This window comes from Spermophilus citellus, assembly GCF_964194105.1.
Source record: "Spermophilus citellus genome assembly, chromosome: 16".
NCBI lineage: Eukaryota > Metazoa > Chordata > Mammalia > Rodentia > Sciuridae > Spermophilus > Spermophilus citellus.
In genome coordinates this window covers 74537081-74558147 of record NC_138196.1, presented here as the reverse complement: position 1 = coordinate 74558147, position 21067 = coordinate 74537081, and the positions used below count along the sequence as shown (strand labels likewise).

At 39.6% G+C, this 21067-nt stretch overlaps 1 protein-coding gene across 2 annotated transcripts in view; it reads right to left on the bottom strand.

Moving 5' to 3' along the window:
- Nucleotides 1-6937: 6937 nt before the first annotated feature.
- The window catches only part of PPP3CC (protein phosphatase 3 catalytic subunit gamma), a 71910-nt gene continuing 57780 nt past the window's right edge, over nt 6938-21067 (bottom strand). Inside the window, exons 11-14 of one of the 2 annotated variants that reach the window (XM_081268936.1) lie at nt 17460-17541; nt 16792-16889; nt 8576-8605; nt 6938-7463 (exon numbers count right to left, since the gene is read on the bottom strand). In XM_081268936.1, coding sequence (XP_081125062.1) covers nt 7279-7463; nt 8576-8605; nt 16792-16889; nt 17460-17541 — 395 coding nt within the window. In that variant the 3' untranslated portion in view covers nt 6938-7278. The remainder of the gene's footprint in view (nt 7464-8575; nt 8606-16791; nt 16890-17459; nt 17542-21067) is intronic. The other variant, XM_081268937.1, reaches the window with a different exon arrangement.

The following is a 21067-nucleotide window of genomic DNA, read 5'->3' as shown; positions in this document are numbered from 1 at the left end:
AAAGTCAGCTTTATAAGAGAAGGACAAATAAGCAGTGACCTCAGAGGGGAAACTATGCCAAGTCAAGCTGGCCACAGAGAAGGGCACAGAACCAAGAGCTGGAGAATGAGGTCTGCCTGAGCCTTTTTCCCACTTGGGTAAACTGAGACGGGGAGGATGATAAGGCTGACTGGCCAGGGGACACCATGAGGTAGTGCTCCGGCCTCCAGACAAAGGACAACCTTGTCTTCCTGCCTCTTTGAATTCTGTAATGAATTTTCTCCTGCATCAACATTAAAAGGCGACTTAATTTGCCATTAAATTGTCAACCCACTGTATCAACATTAAATAGATTTTCTTCCTAAGACCTGAAAGTTGTGATTTAAAAAACAACCAACGCCAAAACAAAAAAACTGTGCATTATTAGAGAAGTGGGGACTCCATCTAGATCTAGTGCAAGGTCCACATAAATTTGCATTGTAGCCCTTCATTCCCAGGATCTTAAAAAGCTCCCTACAACCCTGCAAATCAGGGCAAATATCACCTCATCTTCCTGAGGCTTTAGCTAAGGAACAGGATGCTGCTAATTCAGGATACCACTAGGATAACAGAACCCACCACACATACTTAGCTTTTGTGCCATTAGATATCTGGGAACTTTTTTCTGGCCTGTAAACTGCACTATGACCTTAATGTGGCTATATTTAACTTCACGATTGATGTTTGGGCTTGTCAGGCCTGGATTTAGCCTTTCCACCCAACTGCCGGGATCTGTAGAGTTCCCTCTCCAGGCCCTGGTGCTTCCCATCCCCAGTCTCCCACCTGCCCAGAGAGCTTATTTGTCCTTGTGAATCCACAGCACCTTCAAGACATTTCTACTTTTCAGAGAAACTGAAAGGCTGTTCTTGCACTTCCTGTTCTTGGTAGTCCAGCTCAACTCCTCTCTGGCTTTGACTTCTTCCAAGTTGGAATTCATCCACATCTATTGTTAGGATCACATGCAGGGTTATTAAATTACTATAATAAAAGCCTATTTTTATCTTTTGTAAAGACTCGAGATTCCTGGGATGTCTTTCTTCCTTTTCTTCAAGTAGTAGCCTCTGTTGGAGAAGCCACAGGAGGAGAGGGTATGGGGGTTGAGCAGGACTTAGTGGTGGGCAAAAGGCCAGGAGGCAGCTAGGAGCAAGGGAGTGGATTTCGAGTGGGAAAAACACAAAAATACAAAAGTACTTTAAAACAAGAGGGGTGAAGGAGAGAGATCCTCTATTGCTATGGGGAACTCCCTTGAGAGCGGAATTCCTTGGCATTGTCCAGAGACTAAGCCAGATATCACAAGCCAGGCTTTCCCTTGCTCCTGGAATTATTAAATGAGTAAGAGCCAAATATCAACACCTCCACCAGGAAATAAAGACACAGGGAGCCAATAAATTATCACTCAATTATAAGGAAGTTTCCTTCTTCTTTTTTTTTAATCTTAAAGACGACTTCCAATTTACAGTAAGAAAGGTCTAACAAAGCAATTTCTTGTTTACAAAAAAGACTTATTAACTGACTTCTGCCAACCTAACATTTCTGCCATTTTCTTTAACGTAACTGAAAGCAAGAAAAAGCAGGTCATCTCTAAGTGCTAGCAAATAAGCCATCATTCAGAAGAACCTTAAAAAATTACACCAGCAGCCAGCCTCAAACATCTGACCACTTCCCCACCCAGGAAGCAAAACCAGGGAACTTCTTAGCAAAAGTTGGCCGACTTTTCTATTAGGAAACACAGCCACTGGGTACAATGCACAGAGAAGGGGAAATACTGTATCCACCATAGCCTCTTCAAAAGATTCTGTGACAGAAAAAGCATAGCTTTATTGCCCCAAATCAAAAACCTATGGCTGCCTTGTTACTTGTGCTTCGTTTTAACATGCAAAAAAGGGTGCTCGGTGGGCGAGAGATGTGACAAGGGTATGAAGGGAACCTGGTCCAGAACTTACAGGCAGGCAGTGTGCACGGCCTTACTTCAGAGCAGCGCGGGGAAATGCGCTGAGTCCTGCTCTCGCTTCTTGATCTGAAGCCACCTTGACTTGTCATGAGGGCACTGAGGAGAAGCTGCATAACCCGTCTCAGACAAAGGTGTTATTTGGCAAGTCTTGCCACGGTTGCCAGGGCGTGAGGCCAAGGCCTCCCAAGAGGGAGTATATGCTCAGGATCATCTTCACCTTTGTGACTGCATAGATGAAGGCAGCTAACATGACCCCATTCACTTTGGCTGGATAGAGGCAGAGCAGGTCCCCAGTCCCAGCGTAACACAGGCGCTCACTCACACAGTCAATGGCACAAAGCTCTAATATGGTCCTCTGCTGGCACCCCAGATACTAAGAGTAACAACCCTGTCCTTTGCCTACACAACTTTCTCCACTATACATATCTCCATTTTTTTTTTTTTTTGTGGGGAGGGGGTACCAGAGATTGAACTCAGAGGCACTTGACCACTAAGCCACATCCCCAGCCCTATTTTGTATTTTTATTTAGAGACAGAGTCTCACTGACTTGCTTAGTGCCTCACTTTTGCTGAGGCTGGCTTTGAACTTGTGATCTTCCTGCCTCAGTCTCCTGAGCAGCTGGGATTACAGGTAGGTGACACCACACCCAGCAACATCTGCTCTTTCTTGAGGCTTTCCTCTGATCCTCTGATCATAGCAAGGCTCAAAGGGTCCATGGCAACACCAGGCTTCAGAACCATCTACCACATAACCCAGACCCTTCTCAGTCTCTGAATAGCCAGTTGTAGATGGCCTTTTACTCCAGGTCTAGCAGATTTCAGAAAAGATGGGGCCAGGTGCCAGACAAGATGGAACCCATGGTTTATAACCACAAATAACTTAGGAAACTGGAGCCTCATACCCATGACTGGGGCTCTGCTCTTTTCTGCCTAGGCAGGGAAAGCTGAATGTCTTGAAAGAAACTTGGATTCCAGTGTTACTATAACAACTAGACTAAATATGGGGTATTCTAGAATGCCATCTCAACAAGTCTTTATGGGATAGAAAAATAATTTTCAATGCAAAGATCGGGGAGAAATACAAAGGAAAACTAGGATCAGTCAATGTGGGGCAAGTTCTTCATAAATTAATTTAACTGACTGATCACCCAGGTTGGTAAGGACAAACTTAATTTTGAAGTGCTTGTATTTTTTAAAATATTTTTTTAGTTGTAGATGGACACAATACCTTTATTTTTTATTTATTTATTTTTATGTGGTGCTAAGGATTAAACCCAGTGCCTCACACGTGTGTGGCAAGAGCTCTGCCACTGACCAACAGTCCCAGCCCAGTGCTTGTATTTTTATTTAGAGATACAATACAGCAAAAAAAAAAAAAAAAAATCTAGAGATCAGCTACACTATTTATACAAAATAAGGGAGGGTTGAGGGAATAGATTTCAGTCTTCCCTCTTCTGAGGCTAGAGTGACTCTGGAGTAGTGATCCTGAGCAACAAGCCCAGCTGTATTTCAGATGGTTATAATTTTTTTTCTGCCTATAGAGAGGTCAGTCACCTCAAACTTGATTTTAAAACCACTTAGAAGATCTAAGGGACAATGTCATTTCTGAAAGGCTCCAAAGCTATCTAATTTTCAGAAATCCTGTCCTTGCTCCTTAATGACATTAAATAAAAATATTCCAGTGGCCAAACAAATAAGATCTTTCTCTTCCTATTTTGAGCAGGGTAAGGAAACCCTACCTAAGGTATCAGGATAAGAAAACAAGTCTTTGCCATTGAGAGAAACCTGCTTGGGTGGCAGCTGTTCACAGAAGACCAGAAAAGGTGATGTCAACACAGGTAAAAGGATATGAAAAAAAGTGGATATCCCAGACAGTGTGACACTGAGTTCCAGGCAAAGAGCCTAACAAATACATCAGTATGTGACAAGAAATATTTACTTTGCTGATCAAAATTTATGACAAAAGCCCAGCAAATCAACAATATCTGTACCCATAACCAAAATGTCATTTTGAGATTGTAAGGAAAAATCAAAGCTGTAGCATTCCATTACACGCACACACACACACACACACATACACACACTATTTTTGGTACTAGGGGTTAAACCAGTAAATCTCCTGTTATCTGTATCACATGGATACACTTAGCACATGACTTTCTAAAATGTTGAAATACCCACCTAGTTTTTTACAGAACAGAAGCAGTATCTTCACTATTAGAATCCAGCACAATTTTCCAACTTCCTCTTCCCCCACCTTTTTCTTTGGTATTGGAGATTGAACCCAGGGGTGCTTACCCACTGAGCCACATCCTCAGCCTTTTTTTTTTTTTTTTGAGACAGGGTATCATTACGTTGCTTAGGGCCTCACTGAATCACTGAGGCTGGCTTTGAACTTGTAATCCTCCACCTCAGAGCCACTGGGATTACAGGCATGTGCCATGGTGCCCAGCCCCTAACTCCCTTTAAGAGCTAGCTGGTGGTGCTGTATCTGACACTCATGTTTTCTTAAATCAGAACTTTCTCTCTACTCTAGGACCCTCAGCAGCTCTGTGGGCACCAGTATAATAATACCCTTTTGTGATTTTCCATCAAAGAAACTTGCTTTTTTCATCATACCACTTATTTTTGAGAAGGTAATTAACATATTTCTAAATAATAACCTTTTTAATCGGTAAAATATTTTTTGCTCATAAGCGTTTGCAGCGAGTATTTAGCTATAGGCTGCTGATGGAGGCCTCAAGTGTGGTTTCTACCTGTGGACTGTACAGCCTCAATCCACACGGCAAAGAGAAAGGGGCAAGGGACTCCCTGCTCCATCATCTGTCATGTGGGCTGAACTTCACAGGAGAGATTGCTACTCCTGGGGGTGGGAGAGAGGGATGTAAAGGTGTACCAGAGCTTAATTCCCTCTCTGGGTATAAAGAAATGGCAATCAGGGAAGACAAGTTACTCAAGATTTTTCCCTCCCTTCTTTTACATGTTTTACTCACAACCCAAGAGGAGATCCTTCATCCCTGTCCACAATATCCTTTCTATCTTTCTATTATGAACAGAGCAATTCATGCATACAGATTCTAATCCCCAAGAATGCTTTGATCTCTGTCATAGACAAACTGGGAACTGTTATGCATTAAATCTTCATTCTTCTAATAAAAATTATGTTTTTATAAAATTATTTTTTCTGGTTTTTGTTATACTGGTCAGTGGAGTCTCTTGAGGCTCCCAACATGAAGTCTTGCTGTTTGAGACACTTGCTCCAATGATACCCTCGCACATCCCAGATGACATTAAGGAAGTCTGTCAATTTGCATTTTCCATGCTTCCATATTATATTTCCAGACATGCAAATTCATTAGAGAGCTCATTAATGAGTGCTACAACATGGTACCTGTGATCAGGCTAAGCCAAAAATGGGGGCTTAAGTATCCCCCCCCAAATTTCCTTCATTAGTTGGTTGTGACATGAAAAACAAACCAAGGGAAGAGTAGTCAAACACTACATCTGAACACTTGTTTCTGGGTTCCAAAATATGCTAATGAAGGTTGATATATAGTTCAATCTAATAAGTGTTGAAAGATGGAGAAACAACCCAGTAGTTAGGAGACAGATCTTCTAATTAGATCTAGGAGACAGGAAATCTTCACTCATCCAGTGCCCTTTAGCGAGACTTTCAGTTCACAAAGGGACCATGCCATCTTCAGTTTCCATTACCTCAGTTAGTTGCAGAATTACTGACACTAAAAAACAAAAGGGTGATGGGGACAACAGAAGCGACAGCTGATGCAATGGTATACAAGGGCATACATACTTCTAGTTGTGGAAGGTTCTGCTAAGGGCATTTATAAAACATTTAGAAATGTGACTTCCTTTGCAGGTGGGGTAAATCTCCTGGTATTCAAAAATGAAAGTGAAAGAATCTGGCAACAGCTAAAGCTTTTTGAAAATCTTTTCCCTCCAAACTTCTAAGGGGAGTTCAAACCAATCATGCTTATGGTTAGATGGACAAATTTTAGGTAACTCTAAGAAAATCCCTCATTATTTTTTATTTGGCTTTAGTAGAATACATTAAAAGAATTTGAGAGTAAAGAAGAAACTACATTGGTATGGAAAACATTCTCCTTGGCCCTTAAAAAACAGTGTTTGAATAGACAGCAGAATACATCAGACACTAGAATGGCAATATGTAAATCAATGGAAGTGTAACTGATGTGATACAGCAATCTGTATATGGGGTAAAAATGGGAGTTCATAACCCACTTGAATCAAACTGTGAAATATGATATATTAAGAACTATGTAATGTTTTGAACGACCAACAATAAAAAAAAACAGTGTTTGAGTTTATTATGGTTTAGATGTGAGGTGTCCCCCAAAAGCTCATGTGTGAGACAGGGCATGATGATTCAGAGAACAAATGATGGGGTTATGAGAATCTTAACCCACTCAGTGAATTAATACCCTGGTAAGGATCAACTGAATGGTAACTGAAGGCTGGTAGGGTGTGGCTGAAAGAGGTGGGTACTGAAGGCATGGCTTTAGTATACATATTTATACTGGTCAGTGGAGTCTCTCTCTGCTTTCTGATCATCATGTGAGCCACTTCCCTTTGCTACACTCTTCTGCCACTGAATGTTCTGCCTCACCTCAAGCTCTGAGGAATGAAGCCTGCTGTCTGTGGACAGAGACCTCTGAAACCGTGAGCCCCCAAATAAACTTTTTCTTCTGTACAATTGTTCTGGTCCAGTCTTTAGTCACAGCCTCGAAAAAGCTGACTAAAACAGAGTTATTTGCTTAGAAGTTCTAGAATAATCATGTTTTCTATCAGAAAAGAAGTTTTAGCTACTAAAATCTAAGAGGCCTTTCTCCAATGGCACTACATAGAAAGGATAAGAATCTTGAGTTTGAAAAACTATTAATCTTAAATGAAAGATATTACCCTCCAAAAACAAGAGAAAAGGCTGTCTAGTTCAAGTCAGAAACCCAGGGTTGAGGTCTCCAAGGCCCTTTTATTAGGGGAAGGTCCCTTTATAGCACAAGACTTCACATATGTATTGACAACAAATTAGTTCCTAAAAATTGAGGAGGAAAAAGGGGAAAACAAAACAGATGTACTTTTTATATATTTAACATAAATTAAAAAAATTTATAAAACTGTCACCTTTCTTACAGAATAAATGCAGAATGAATTATGAATGCACCTCCAGGTTTAAGTTGTTTTGAGTTGTTTTTGTTTCATTTTCCAATAATAAATAAATAAGATTTGTTCGTGAGTTTGGGGTCCACCTGTGCAGCAGCAGGACTCTGACATCACAGGGGTTTCTTCCCTTGGTCGCTCTGGTGTGGGGGGTTTGGGCGTGCAGGGGATACTGAGTTCACTGGCCCATCGTGCTTTGTGCCATCTTTTCGGGGTGGCATTCGCTCATTAATTCGGTCCAGACCTCGGGCTTCTTCAAAACTTCGAATCTTGTGCTGAAGTGAAAACCCACTGATGGCTATAGAAAAACAGGAAAGAGGGTGGAGAGTGCTCAGTTAGGCAGCAAACAACAGCTTAACAATTTTTAGCACACAGAACATCCTAGGAACACACTGAAAGGTGGCCAGGGAGCACATAACTGGTGAAGGGAAAGGCAACATTTGATTGAAATCAGTCTTGTCTAAAACTACTGCTTCCATGAGGAAGGGCAACAGAAATGGAAATGTTCATAAAAATCTCAATATGAATATTCATAAAAATCTCAATGCAAATAATCATGGCAGAAGGAGACCTGGAATACAAGTAACAAGTTCTTAGCCCCAACACATTGGAGAAAGAGTTTTTTAATGGGCCAGAAACATGCTCAATGCCAGAAAAATGGTAACCCTAGGGTAACAAAGCAAATTAAACAGAGAAGTTGCTTCAAACACAAACACCACATTGACCACAAAACAAAAAAGCAACAGAGAGCAATCTTTTTGTTTACAATAGCTTTTTATCTTGCACCACTGGGAACTGAATATAAGAACCATCAACACAGCTTCTAGGTATTTTCCTTCCGATTCAACTTTTGTTATCATTAAGAAAAGGAATTTACATTTTGAACCACTTTATCTAATAAAACAAATTTATAACACAGGTTTAGCAGTTCCAACAGGTTCCATCCACTTAATATATGTCTCCACCAAAAGAATGATAATTTAGCTTGAGTGCCTTAGGGCAACCTCAGAAATGAATCAAACTAAATTCTACCCTACTTTTGCCTCTGTTCTTAATAACTTTTAGTGTCATTAGATAAAGAGGCTGGCCTGTCTGAGTCTCTTAATCAAATGGATGGCTCTTATATGTGGAGGGGATATATGATTAACCTCTTCACCTCTCACCACCAGTTGCTTAAGCTTAGGTCACTGCAATGACACTGACACAGTCCAGCAAGGACTTTAGCCGAGGTGAACGTCATTGAAATGAATAAAAATACAGGGCACACGAACATGGTAGGGTTATCTATTCCTTTCCTCATTGTTACAGTTCTAATGATACAATAAATAAAAGTTTTATAATGTTGAAAAAGTTTTTAAAAAGTTGTAGACAGACACATGAGCACATCTATCAAGAGTAGTACCGCCATACCTTCCCGGGCCTCTACCGCTTCTACTGTGGCTGTAAGAGTGCAGGAGCAGTGGCATGCAAAAACGAAGACAGAAAAAGAATGAGTAAACCAACAGCATCGTTGCCAGCATACACCCCAGGGGCGGGCTGCTAGCCTACCCCGTCCTGATTAGGTCCACTAGTCAGAGAAGCCAAGGGTTACTGAGAGGAACTAGACTGGGTTGAAATACGAGGTCTCCAGAGATTTTATAGATTGTAAACATTCCTGGTGGCATCAGAACGTTGTTCTCTTCATCTGAAATAGCCAATGCTGGTTTATGTCTGCATATCATATATGAAAATTATTTGTTGAATCAAACAAATTAACATCACAACTGTGTTTTAGTTTATTATATCTCAGATGATATTAAACGAGCTGCTGGGTCCCATTCAAAACACTTATTTAATACTACTTTTCTCTTTTTGCTCTCAAAGGACTTATGTGAGGGCCAAATGTCCTTTTTAATTACTTAGTTAAAAAAAGAGTGGCCTTTGAAGAACAGACTGGCATTTGGAAGGAGAGTAAAATGAGTTAGAAGTGAGGGGTTATTTCTTGTCTGAGAATGGACTACTAAACTGGCAAAGGCCTAGAACTATTCAATTCCCAACAAATTCAGAATTAGAGAATCTGATCTGGGATTAGAGATGTGGCAGAGGCTTCCATTCAGTTTGCAAGAGAGAAGACAAATTACCTTGGCCCTCCCTCAGTAATTGAAATGGAAGCAATCTAAAAATCAGTGCCTTCTCTTTCAGACAATAAAAAAATCTAATATATGACGAGGTGACAGGTTGTGGCAAGATCTTATAGGACAGCCCCATCATTCCCTTCAATAGCAATTTTCTTATTAAGGGCAGGGGAAAAAAACAAGCAGCAAATTTGCTGTTCTTAAGGCTCTACAGTCACCACAAGAGGAGAAACAGAACTGCAGAGCTGACTTCCTACAGTAAAGTGAAAAATGGTGCATGGAATCAACTTACAAATGCCTTTGTTTGTCCACCAAACAATGCCACCCCTCTCTAATCACCATAGAACAAATAAACTGCACAAGAAAATGACAGTGCTTTCTAATAGTACACCAGGATTATGACTGTTTGGAGTGGGAGAATAAGCTTTTCCTAAAACTGTATGGTCTACTTAAGAGTTTAAAATCTCTGGGGCTGGGGATGTGGCTCAAGCGGTAGCGAGCTCGCCTGGCATGCGCAGGGCGCTGGGTTCGATCCTCAGCACCACATAAAATAAAATAAAGATATTGTGTCCACCAAAAACTGAAAAATAAATATTAAAAAAATTATCTCTCTCTCTCTATCTTTAAAAAAGAGTTTAAAAATCTCCATGGTACTAGTGTGTACTAGTATCACATCACTGTGGGCTCTCCTAGAATTGCTTTTCATATTGGACATTAAGATAACACCCCATCTTAAGGGACAGTATAAGAAACAGTTATATAAAACTAACTCAATAGTTTTTTCTCTTTAACATCTTGTTGTTCTTTTTGTTTTTGGTGGTACTGGGGATTGAACCCAGGGCTTTGTGCATGCTAGGCAGGAGTTCTACCAACTGAGCCACATCACTACCCCCTTTTCTCTTTAACATCTTTACTGAAATAAAATTCATATACCATAAAATTCACTTGTTTAAAGTGTGTAAGCCAATAATTTTAAGATATCTAGGGTTGTAATTTGTTTCAAACATTTTCATCACCCCTCTCCCCAAAAATCTTACTCATCTTCAGTCACTTCCCATTTTCCTCCCTCACCTCTCTTTCCCTTAACCCTCATCAACCACTCATCTATTTTCTGTATCTATAAGTTTGCCTTTCTGCATGTTTCATGTAGTGAAATCATATTATATGCTGACTCAGGTGACTGACTTCTTTCACCTGGCAGTGTTTTCAAGGTTCATGAATGTGGAAACATGTACCTGTATTTCATTCTTTTTTATGCTAAATAGCATTCACACACATACACACACACACACACACACACAACATTGCTCATGCAGTTGACGGACATTTGGGTTGTATCCACATTTGGACTATTATGAAGAATGCCATTTATGAACATTTGCAAGTAAGTTTTTGTGAGGATGTATTTCATTTCTTGGGGGATAGAGCAAAATAACTAGGACTGGAATTTCTGGATCATATAGTAACTCTGTTTAATCATTTGAGGAACTTCCAGACTGTTTTCACCAAATAAGCTGCAGCATTTTGTATCCTACTAGCAGTGTACCAGGGACTCAATTTCTCCAGAATCTCACTTTTTTTTTTTCTTTTCAGTGCTGGGAATGGAACCCAGGGCTTTGTACATGCTGAGCAAACATTCTACCACTGAGCTCCTCCCAGCCCTCATCAACACTTTTTTTTTTTTAACTGTACCCATGGGAGTGACTGTGAAGTGGTACTTCGTTGTGGTTTTGATTTGCATTTCCTGAATGTCTACTGATGTCAAAAATCTTTTCATGTGCCATTTGTACATTTTCTTTGGAAAAACGTCAATTCAAATTCTTTATCCATTTTTTAAGTTGTGATGCCTTTTTTCATCATTCAATTGTAAAAGATTTTTATCATTTCTAGATCTCAGTCCCTTATGAGATAGTTTAGTAAACACTTTCACACATTCTGTGAGTTGTCTTTTCACTTTCTTGACAGTACCATTTGTAGTGTAAAGGTTTTTAGTGCTGTACCACTGAACCACAACCCCAGCCCTGCAGTCCAATTTTTAACTGATCTGATTTTTTGTCTTACAGTTTTTGTGAATTTTGTTCTGTTTTGGCTTTCCTCTTTATTTTGGCTACTAGGAAGCTTTGTGTCAAATCTGTGGCTGACTGCTGGCTTTACTTTTGATTTCTTTTGTGCTTTAATGTCACTTCACTGTATGACAGGCATACTGTAGCTCACTCCAATCCCTCTTGGAACAAGATGGAGTATAAATGAATATATGTTTTAAGGCCATGGGATATTGTTGGTTAAAAACTCTTCAAGTAAAGTTGCATGAAGAGTAAAAGGTCTTTTCTAGCCAATGCTGCAATTTGCCAATGAACCTGTGGAACTGCCTCTGATATGAAAATGATAAACTCAGTTCCTGTCAATCAATAAGAGAGAAGAAAGTCTAAAAGTTGGCAGTAACTTTAGTCAAACACTTTTGGAGATTTCTATAGATTTCAGAAGGATCAAGAAATAATTCTAAATTGATTAAAACACTCATTCAGCCAGGGGGTGGCGCATGCCTGTAATCCCAGTGGCTCAGAAGGCTGAGGCAGGAGGACTGCAAGTTCAAAACCAGCCTCAGCACTAAGTGAGATACTAAGCAACTCAGTGAGACCCTGTCTCTAAGTAAAATACAAAATAGGACTGGGGATATGGCTCAGTGGTTGAGTGCCCCTTAGTTCAATCCCTGGTATAAAAACAAACAAACAAAAAAAACACCCATTCAAATGAGAAATGAAGAAAACTGATAGGTGGGACCTGAGCACAAAAGGTGACCAAGAATTATAAACAAATTCCCAAATAACATATCTATAAAATTATTTTGTTGCTTGTTCTTAATTTTTTTGTTGCTTGTTCTTTCAAAATCTACAAAAAATTGGCTTATATTAAAACAACTTTGTAAGGGGAGGGGAGGGGGGATAGTAGAGGATAGGAAAGGTAGCAGAATACAGCAGTCACTAATATGGCAGTATGTAAAAATGTGGATGTGTAACCGACGTGATTCTGCAATCTGCATTTGGGGTAAAAATGGGAGTTCATAACCCGCTTGATTCTAATGTATGAAATATGATATGTCAAGAGCTTTGTAATGTTTTGAACAAACAATAAATAAAAAAAGAATTTGTGTTAAATATGACAGTTTGTATCAAAAAAAATAAAACAACTCTGTAGATTAACAAATTTTCAAAACTTTTCAAGTAGGAAAGCTATAGGACATTGCTTTTTTCATTACCCATCTTACTTTTTACTTCCTATTACTCTAAAATATCCTTATTACTCGACCACTGAGCCACATCCCCAGTCCTATTTTCTATTTTATTTAGAGACAGGGTCTCACTGGGTTGCTCAGTGCCTCACTTTTGCTGAGGCTGGCTTTGAACTCATGATCCTCCTGCCTCAGCTTCCTGAATAGCTGAGATTACAGGTATGCACCACCACACCTGACCCAGAATATCTTATATGACTAATTCCCATACAAATCAATAGTGGAAAAGCATTTTGCTTAAAAAAATCTGCACACCAGATACAGCACTAATCCCTAGGGTATATAAAGAACTCAAAAATCTTAACACCAAAAAAACCAAATAACCCAATCAAAAAGTGGGCCAAGGAAATGTACAGACACTTCTCAGAATGATATATAATCAATCAACAAATATATGAAAAAATGTTCAACATCTCTAGCAATTAGAGAAATGCAAATCAAAACTACTCTAAGATTTCATCTCACTCTAGTCAGAATGGCAGCTATTAAGAGTACAAACAACAATAAATGTTGGCGAGGATGTGGGGAGAAGGGCACATTCATACATTGCTGGTGGAACTATAAATTGGTACAACCAATATGGAAAACAGTATGGAGATATCTTGGAAAACTGGGTATGGAACCATGGTTTGACCCAGCTATCCCACTCCTCCGTTTATACCCAAAGGACTTAAAAATACTACTAAAGGGACACAGCCACATCAATGTTTATAGCAGCATAATTCACAACAGCTAAATTGTGGAACCAACCCAGATGCCCTTCAGTAGATGAATGGATAAAAAAATGGAGATAGATAAATAGATAGATATAACATATATACATGTTAAATTAAAAAAGAATAAAATCATGGCATTTGCAAATAAATGAATGGAGTTGGAGAATATTATGCTAAGTAAATTAAGCTAATCTCAAAAAATCAAATGCCAAATATTTTCTCTGATAAAAGGATGATGATCCATAATAGGGATGGGGGGGAGTATGAGAGGAATGGAGGAACTTTAGATACAGCAAAGGGGAGGGAGGGGAAGAGAGGAGGCGCGGGGGGGGGGGTGGGATTGGTAAGATGGTGAAATGAGATGAATATCCATTACCCCAAGTACATGTATGAAGACACGAATGGTATTATGTATAACCAGAGACATGAAAAATGGGCTCTATATGTGTACTATGAATTGAAATGCATTCTGTTGTCATCTTTAACAAATTAGAATAAATAAATAAATTACTAAAAATCTGCACATTTATTCGAGGGGAAAAAACCTGCAATCTAAAATAGTTTACTGATTCTTTCTGTGAAACTAAGGGAAATAAGAAAATAAATTAAGCTGGGCATGGTGGCATAAGAGTGTAGTCCCAGTTAATCAGGAGGCTGAGACAAAAGGATCTCTTGAGCCCAGGAGTTCCAGTTGCCCCAGGCAACATATAGAGACCCTGTCTCTTAAAAAATAAAAGACAAGGAAAAAATGTTCAGTCTTCCTTTTAAAGAGCTAAATTCTAATATTTTAGCATTCAATTTGAAAGAGAAAGAAAAAGAGGAATCCTATCCCATAAAAAAGAAAAGATGAGGGAGGTTATTCCTTCAAGTCCACAGCAGTAAAATTTCCACAGGAGGAAAAGGACTCCTGTATGTGGCAGGAGACAAGAGGAAAAACAAAGCCAAAGAAATTTCAGAAAGAGCTCCACAAAACAAAGGGAGCAAAAAAAAAAAAAAAAAAAAAAAAAAAAGCAGTGAAACTTTAAGATGTAATGCTTCTGACAGTTTTCAGGCCTAGAATTAATAATTCCAGGATGTGATGTTGTCCCTTCCCTGTTTGACCAAATCTATGTTCATCCTGAAAGCATCAATTTTTTCATTCTAGGAATACACCAAGCCTTCTGCTTAGAAGTTAGCTCCCATATAGGTTTTAGAAGTGATATTCTAATTGAAGAGGTAACCATGGTACTAGAGGCTGCAGGCAAAGAGGTAAACACCTTCTGTGACTGAGAAACTCTAACCTCTCACAACTGTCCTCATTAAGGTATAAACTACTCATGAAATATATCATATGGACCCAAATCAGAAGTGTATAGCTCAATTCCTTTTTGAAATTTTTTATTTTGGTACTAGCGATTGAATCCAGGGGCTCTCCAGCAGTCAGTCACATCCCCAATCCTTTTTAGTTTTTTATTTTGAGACAGGGTCCTGCCAAACTGTCAAGGTTGGCCTAGAATTTGCAATCCTCCTGCCTCAGCCTCCCAAGTAACTGGGACTACTGGTGTGCATCCAGCTCAACTCTTTTTTATTTATGCTTACACATGTGTAACTCCACAGACAGTGATACAGATCATGCTCAACACTCCAGAAGTCCCAGGGTTCCTCTGGGTCAATATTCCCTCACCAGAGCAAGCACTACTCTGACTTCTCTTATGAATGAGTAGTAAACATCATATGCATCAGACAGTCTGTGCTCTTTTGTGTCTGGCTTATTAAATTTACAATGTGATCCGCATAAGTACAATGCCATTTATTTACCAATTCTACCATCAGTGGACATTTGGGTTGTTTCTAGCTTGGGGCTATTTTATTTTTAACATGTTGATGAACCTTTATTTTGTTCATTTATTTATATATGATGCTGAGAATCTAATCCAGTGTCTCACACATGCTAAGCAAGTGCTCTCTCACAGAGCCACAACCCCAGCCCCAAGCTTTTAATAAAGCTACAGTGGCATCCTTTCGTGCATTCTTTGGTGAAATAATGTGCTAATTTCTCAGGGATATATACCAGGCGTGGAACTGCTAGGTTATAGGATAGACATGTTTAGCTTTACTACCTAACAGTTTGCCAAAGTGGCTGAACCAATTTCCAAACCCACCAGGATATCTAGTTCTAATTCTCCACAAATACTTGGTATTGTCATATTTAAAAATTTTAGCCATTCTAGTGTGTATGTAGTGGTATCTCACTGTGGTCTTAATATCCAGTTCCCAGAACAACTATATTCAGCATCTTTTCTAAGTTTATTGGCCATTCTGATATCCTCTTTTGTGAAATGCCTATTAAAATCATTTGACCAGAGGCTGGGATTAGTGGTAGAGCACTTGCCTAGCATATGTGAGGCACTGGGTTCGATCCTCAGCACCACACAAAAATAAATAAATAAAATGAAGGTATTTTGTCCACCTACAACTATTTTTTTTTAAAAAATCATTTGACCATATTTTAATTTTCTTATTATTTGTGGTTCTTTGTGTACCCAGAACACAAGTCCTTTGTAAGACATATGCATTGCAAAAATCTCTCAGTTTGTGCCTTGTCTTTTCTCTTTTTTTTGGTACTGGGGATTGAATCCAGGAAAGCTTAACCATTGAGCCATATCCCCAGCCCTTTTTGTATTTCATTTAGAGATAAGGTCTCACTGAGTTACTTAGGGCCTTGTTAAGTTGCTGAGTCTGGTTTTGAACTCGTGATCCTCCCTGCCCCAGCCTCCTGAGCTGCTGGGATTATAGGCGTGCATCACCACACCTGGCTTTCTTCTCTTAATTATGCATTTTCATTCAGAAAATTTTTTAAAAAAATTTTTAAGACAGTCTTGCTATGTTGCCCAGGCTGGTCTTGAACTCATGGGCTCAAGTGAACTTTCTGCCTCAGTCTTCTGAGTAGCTGAGACTATAGGAAGTGCCTCTGTGCCTGGCTAAGAGAAATTATTATTATTTTTTTGTACTAGGGATTCAACCCAAGGGCTTTACCACTAAGCCACATCCCTAGCCCTTTTTTATGTTTTAGAGACAGGAATGGTCTCACAGTTGCTTAGGGCCTCACTAAGTTGCTGAGGCTGGCTTTGAACTTGTGATCCCCCTGCCTCACCTCCCCAGTTGATGTAATTACAGGAATGCACCACTGCACCTGGTGATAAATTGATTTTAATGAAATTCAATTTATATTTTTCTTTTAAGATTAGTACTTGTGTCCTGCTTACAGAATCTGCCTACCCTGATGCCTATTATCCATACTTCCTTCTAGGAGTTTTATCTTTTACATAAGTTAAAATCCATTGGGAATTAGTGTTGTCACAGAGGGAAGTAGGAGTCTAGATTCATTTTCCTGCAGACGGATATCCAATTGCTCTAGCATTGTTTACTGAACAATGCCTTACTTTTAATTTTACCTTGACTGCTAGGTAAGGGGGGGGGCACACGTTGCATAAGAGAGGCATCATGTAAGGTGTACTGAGTACTCACCGGTCTGAATGGTCTGCTTTCCTCCTGAGAGGACACCCAGAGGGAGGGTGCCTGTGGGAGTGAGGCCCTTGAGAGTCAGCACACTCTCACTCTCTTCCCTGCAAAGAAACATCAAAGTTCGGGTTAATGCCAGGGAGCCATCATTCAGCAAAGTCAACAGCACTCACGGGCACAGAGATGGAAAGCAGGTTCCACTACTTCTGACCCAGTCCCTAACTCAAAGAAAGGGATATTTTCCTTAAATATTTCAATTTTAAACAATCAGCCAGGTCTTGTTTTTTAATCAAGGCATTTACAGCCAGGCACTATGCCCCATACATCATTTAACTCAATCGACTTAACAACCTGTGAACCTGGTCCAATTATTATTTTCATTTTATGTACAGGAAACTGAGGCACAGAGATTAAATCCAAGACTGCACAACTAAGAGATAGAGCCAGGCTTTGAACACAGGTAATCTGGCTCCAAAATTCCCCACTAAACCACTATTTATACCACATCTAAGCTAGAACCAAGTGAATGTTCACCTTAAGTCTAGTTCTACCTGTACTCAACATGAAGACTTGCAGTTCCAATACCAAATCCCAATTATAAAAAAACTAAATTAACTCCTAATTTACTTTCAAAATGACTTTATCCCACACTGTTGTGCCAGACTGATCCTCACCGAAGGATTGAAAAGACTCGGGCCATCTTCCCAATGGCTCTGATCTTATTCCTGATGATCTCTTTTCGAACTGAAGTACCTCCTTAGAGAATACAAAGGAAAAGTGGGTTAAAAAAATGTGTCAACAGGTTGGCTTTTAAAAAATTCTTATTTAAGAGAAACTTTTTCTTTTATAGAAATCAAGGCCTTATTTTGTTTAAACAAAGAAACAAACAAACAAACAAAAATAACCTGGAGGAGGGAAAAGTGAAGTAGAGAAGGAAGGGGCCACAAAAGACAGAGTAGATCTACAGGGGGTGGAAACTCCTGTGATTCTGAAATGTAAACACAGTGAAGAGTGAGACACATGCTCATGAACCTCAAAGACAGGTGCCACAGCAAAGGTCTCTTTTCAGAATTCTGTGGGTCACCTTAGGGTTGGTGCAGGGTTGGGCTGCCAAAGGGCAGGCAGGTGATCACCCAAGAAACTGTCATCTGCATGTGAACACAAGGTCCAGCCAGTTCCCCTGAACCTAGTGAGGGTTGCACTCATTTTATAAGTTTCCCTTGCTCACACAGGTGAGTTGTTTCCTCACAGCACTACTGACAAGTATGCAGTACAAATTACAAGGATGGGTATTTTAGAAAGCAACATAGACAAAGTTAATGCAAGACTTCATGGCTTTTTCTCATCTAAGATCTAGGAAATAGTCCACCCATGAAAGGCCAACGTCCAGGGATGCACTAGATGATGGCATTAAAAAAAAAAAAGAAAAAAGAAAGCTCAACCTTTCCTTCCTCACCTCCAGTCCTACTGGATGGAGCAGCAGGTCTAGAGAAAACCCAGACATTACTGCTCAAAGAGAGGATGGAGGGCTGTGTGAAATTGTTCAACTACCAATTGAAAACATTTAACTAATCATGTTTGGACAGACAGCAAGTATTAAGCTCTTAGTACATTTTAGTTGGGTACCTTTCTGATAGCTTTAAATATAGTGATCTTTGAGAGAAGAGACACCAAGAAACAAAGAAATGAAAACAGAAATATGAAAAGAAATGTGAGTGTTCACGGAAGAGGAAAAAATCAAAGTGAATTGCACTGAGGGAAGCAGGCTGTAACTTTTGATATCTTAGTGCCAGAATAGAACATTAAACACAGTCATGTCTCAGTCATTTATTTCATTTCTTAAAAGCTTAATGGTTTTGCATGAATTCTCATCTATTTTTACCAAATATTTTCTACTTCTCATACATCATGAAAATAACATTAGACAAAGAAAAAGATGACATTTGTGGAACAAAACAAATAACAAAAAATACAGGAAAGAACAGTTTACAAATCTAATGAGAACTTCATGATTTTGTTTAATGGAATCAATATCTTCTGTTATTTTCAGAGGATAGTTTCCTTTTTTAAGTTTTAGATCTTCAAAATTTCAAGTTGACTCAAGATGCTTTTTGCATTTTCTTCTGTGTCTCCTGGAGACTCTATTTAGGTGTTTGATAGTCCTTATTATTTGCTCATGACTCAGGGTGTGGGCTGCTGACTTTGAGCTTTATTTTGAGGGATCAGGGTAGGCCTCAGTTAGAGAATTGAGCATGCATTTGGTAATTTATTTCACTTGTTTTTATCCCCAGTTCAGAAATCTTTGGCTTACACTTTAAAAAAGAGATTAGCCTCCAGACTTGGAGAAGTGGCAGCTGCTCAGTGGCAATGAGGACTTTAACTTCTTTCATCCAATCTACTTATGTTAGCCCATCACACTCCCCCAGTTCCCAATTCTAGCAACTGATGCTGGGACTCAGCATTCCCTATTGCTAACTTGGGCTTTAGATTTCCTGAATCAGCTGAGTCAATAATACTAAGGCGCTTGTTCTTCCAGCTTCCAAAAATTTCTATAATAATCTCCTCATTTTTGTGGTTATGTAACTTTTTAAATCTTTTTATTATACAGTATAAAAAATATACAGAATTACAAAAAACAAATATATAACTTAATGATTTATTAAAAAGCAAATGCCAATCATTTGCTCCTTTTCTAGACCAGGTACACACCTTGCCCTGGTAGGGAAACTGAAGCTATGGCAGTCTGTCCGTCAACCTCAGGATCCTTGACTCCCAGGAAGGCATGTCCAGAGACCAACATGCCACCAGGCCTGAACCCAGAACAGGCGTGGGCCTGGGCACTGGATAATTTTCCTGCACTGAGCCGCCACTCCTGCCAGTGCCTCCAGAGCTGCAGCGATGTGAATTTTCTGGAGCAGAGAGTTGAGAGGGGCCAAAAACAAAGTCTAGGCCTGAGCATCCAGGAGCCAATGGCTGAATCAGCTCAGGAACTCCAATTACCTCAAGAAGAGGCAAGCACTACCATCAGTGCGGCCCAATGGGCCCTGAACCTCCCAGAAGGTACCAGTGCCTGGGCTATTGGACAGACACACACTCAGGCTGACTCTTGGAGCCCAGGTTGTCCCTGGAAGCTGCTGAAAACCAAGGCTGACATCCCAGAGGAACCCAGAATGGAAAGGAACCCCAACCTGGAGGATACCTTGCAGCACAGTGCCCTTCAGCCAATGCCCTGGAAGGAGCCTGAGGGACTCCAGTGGGGACCCTTATACTGTCCCTGTGGACTCATGCACTGGGACTGTACTGTACTAAATTTGGGGGCTTCTAACCACCCTTTCAATCCCTATTAGCTGCCACCAGATTTCTCAGTGATATCACTTCGCAATGATATTACTTGCTCTGGGGTAAAGCATCTGGTCTGGTTGTCCCCACCCTGATTTTCTTGATTCTTGCTCTGCATGCCTAGGAGCCTTGAAGTTTTGGCTGTGCTGATCATTCTTTGTTCTTTCTCTCCTGAATGAATTAAAAGTTCCTCAATAAGAAAAAAAAAAAAAAGCAAATGCCTATAAAACCACACTACTCAGATTAATAAACAGAACAATGTTTGTGTCCCAGAAGCTCCCCACAGGCCCCTCCCCAAAGGAAATCATTCTTTTTACTTTCACTGGAATTGTTTTCTTGCCATCTTTATATAGTTTTACTATGCAAACATGCATCCATACCTGCTACAGTTGCCTCTCAAGCAGCTGGGATTCCAAGTGTGTGCCACTATGCCTGGCTTTTTTATATCTTTCACAAATGGACCTTTTGTTAGCTGTTTTGCAAAATCCTCTACCACTTTGTAGCTTTCTTTTCATTTGTTTAATAAAATAAATACTTTTTTTGAATAAAATATTTCTTACTTTTAATGTTGCCCAATTTATTAATAGTTTCCTATATGGTTAGTCCTTTTAAGAAATTTTTTTCTTCTCCAAGGATATGAAGATATTTTACATTATCAATATTATAAGCTATTGTTTTTCCTTTTTTCTTTTTTGGTAGTGCTGGAGATTGAACCCAAGGACTCACTCTAGGCAAACCCTCTACCACTGACCTATAACCCCAGCCCCTTTGCCTTTCATGTTTGAATGTGAAAATCCACCTGGAATTTATTTTTGTGTTTGGAATATGATAGGGATAAGGTTTAATTTTTCAAAAATGGATGTAAACTAAATATTAAACATACCATAATTTTCAGGACTGGGGCTGTAGTTCAGTGGCAGATTGCTTACCTTGCACTTGTGAG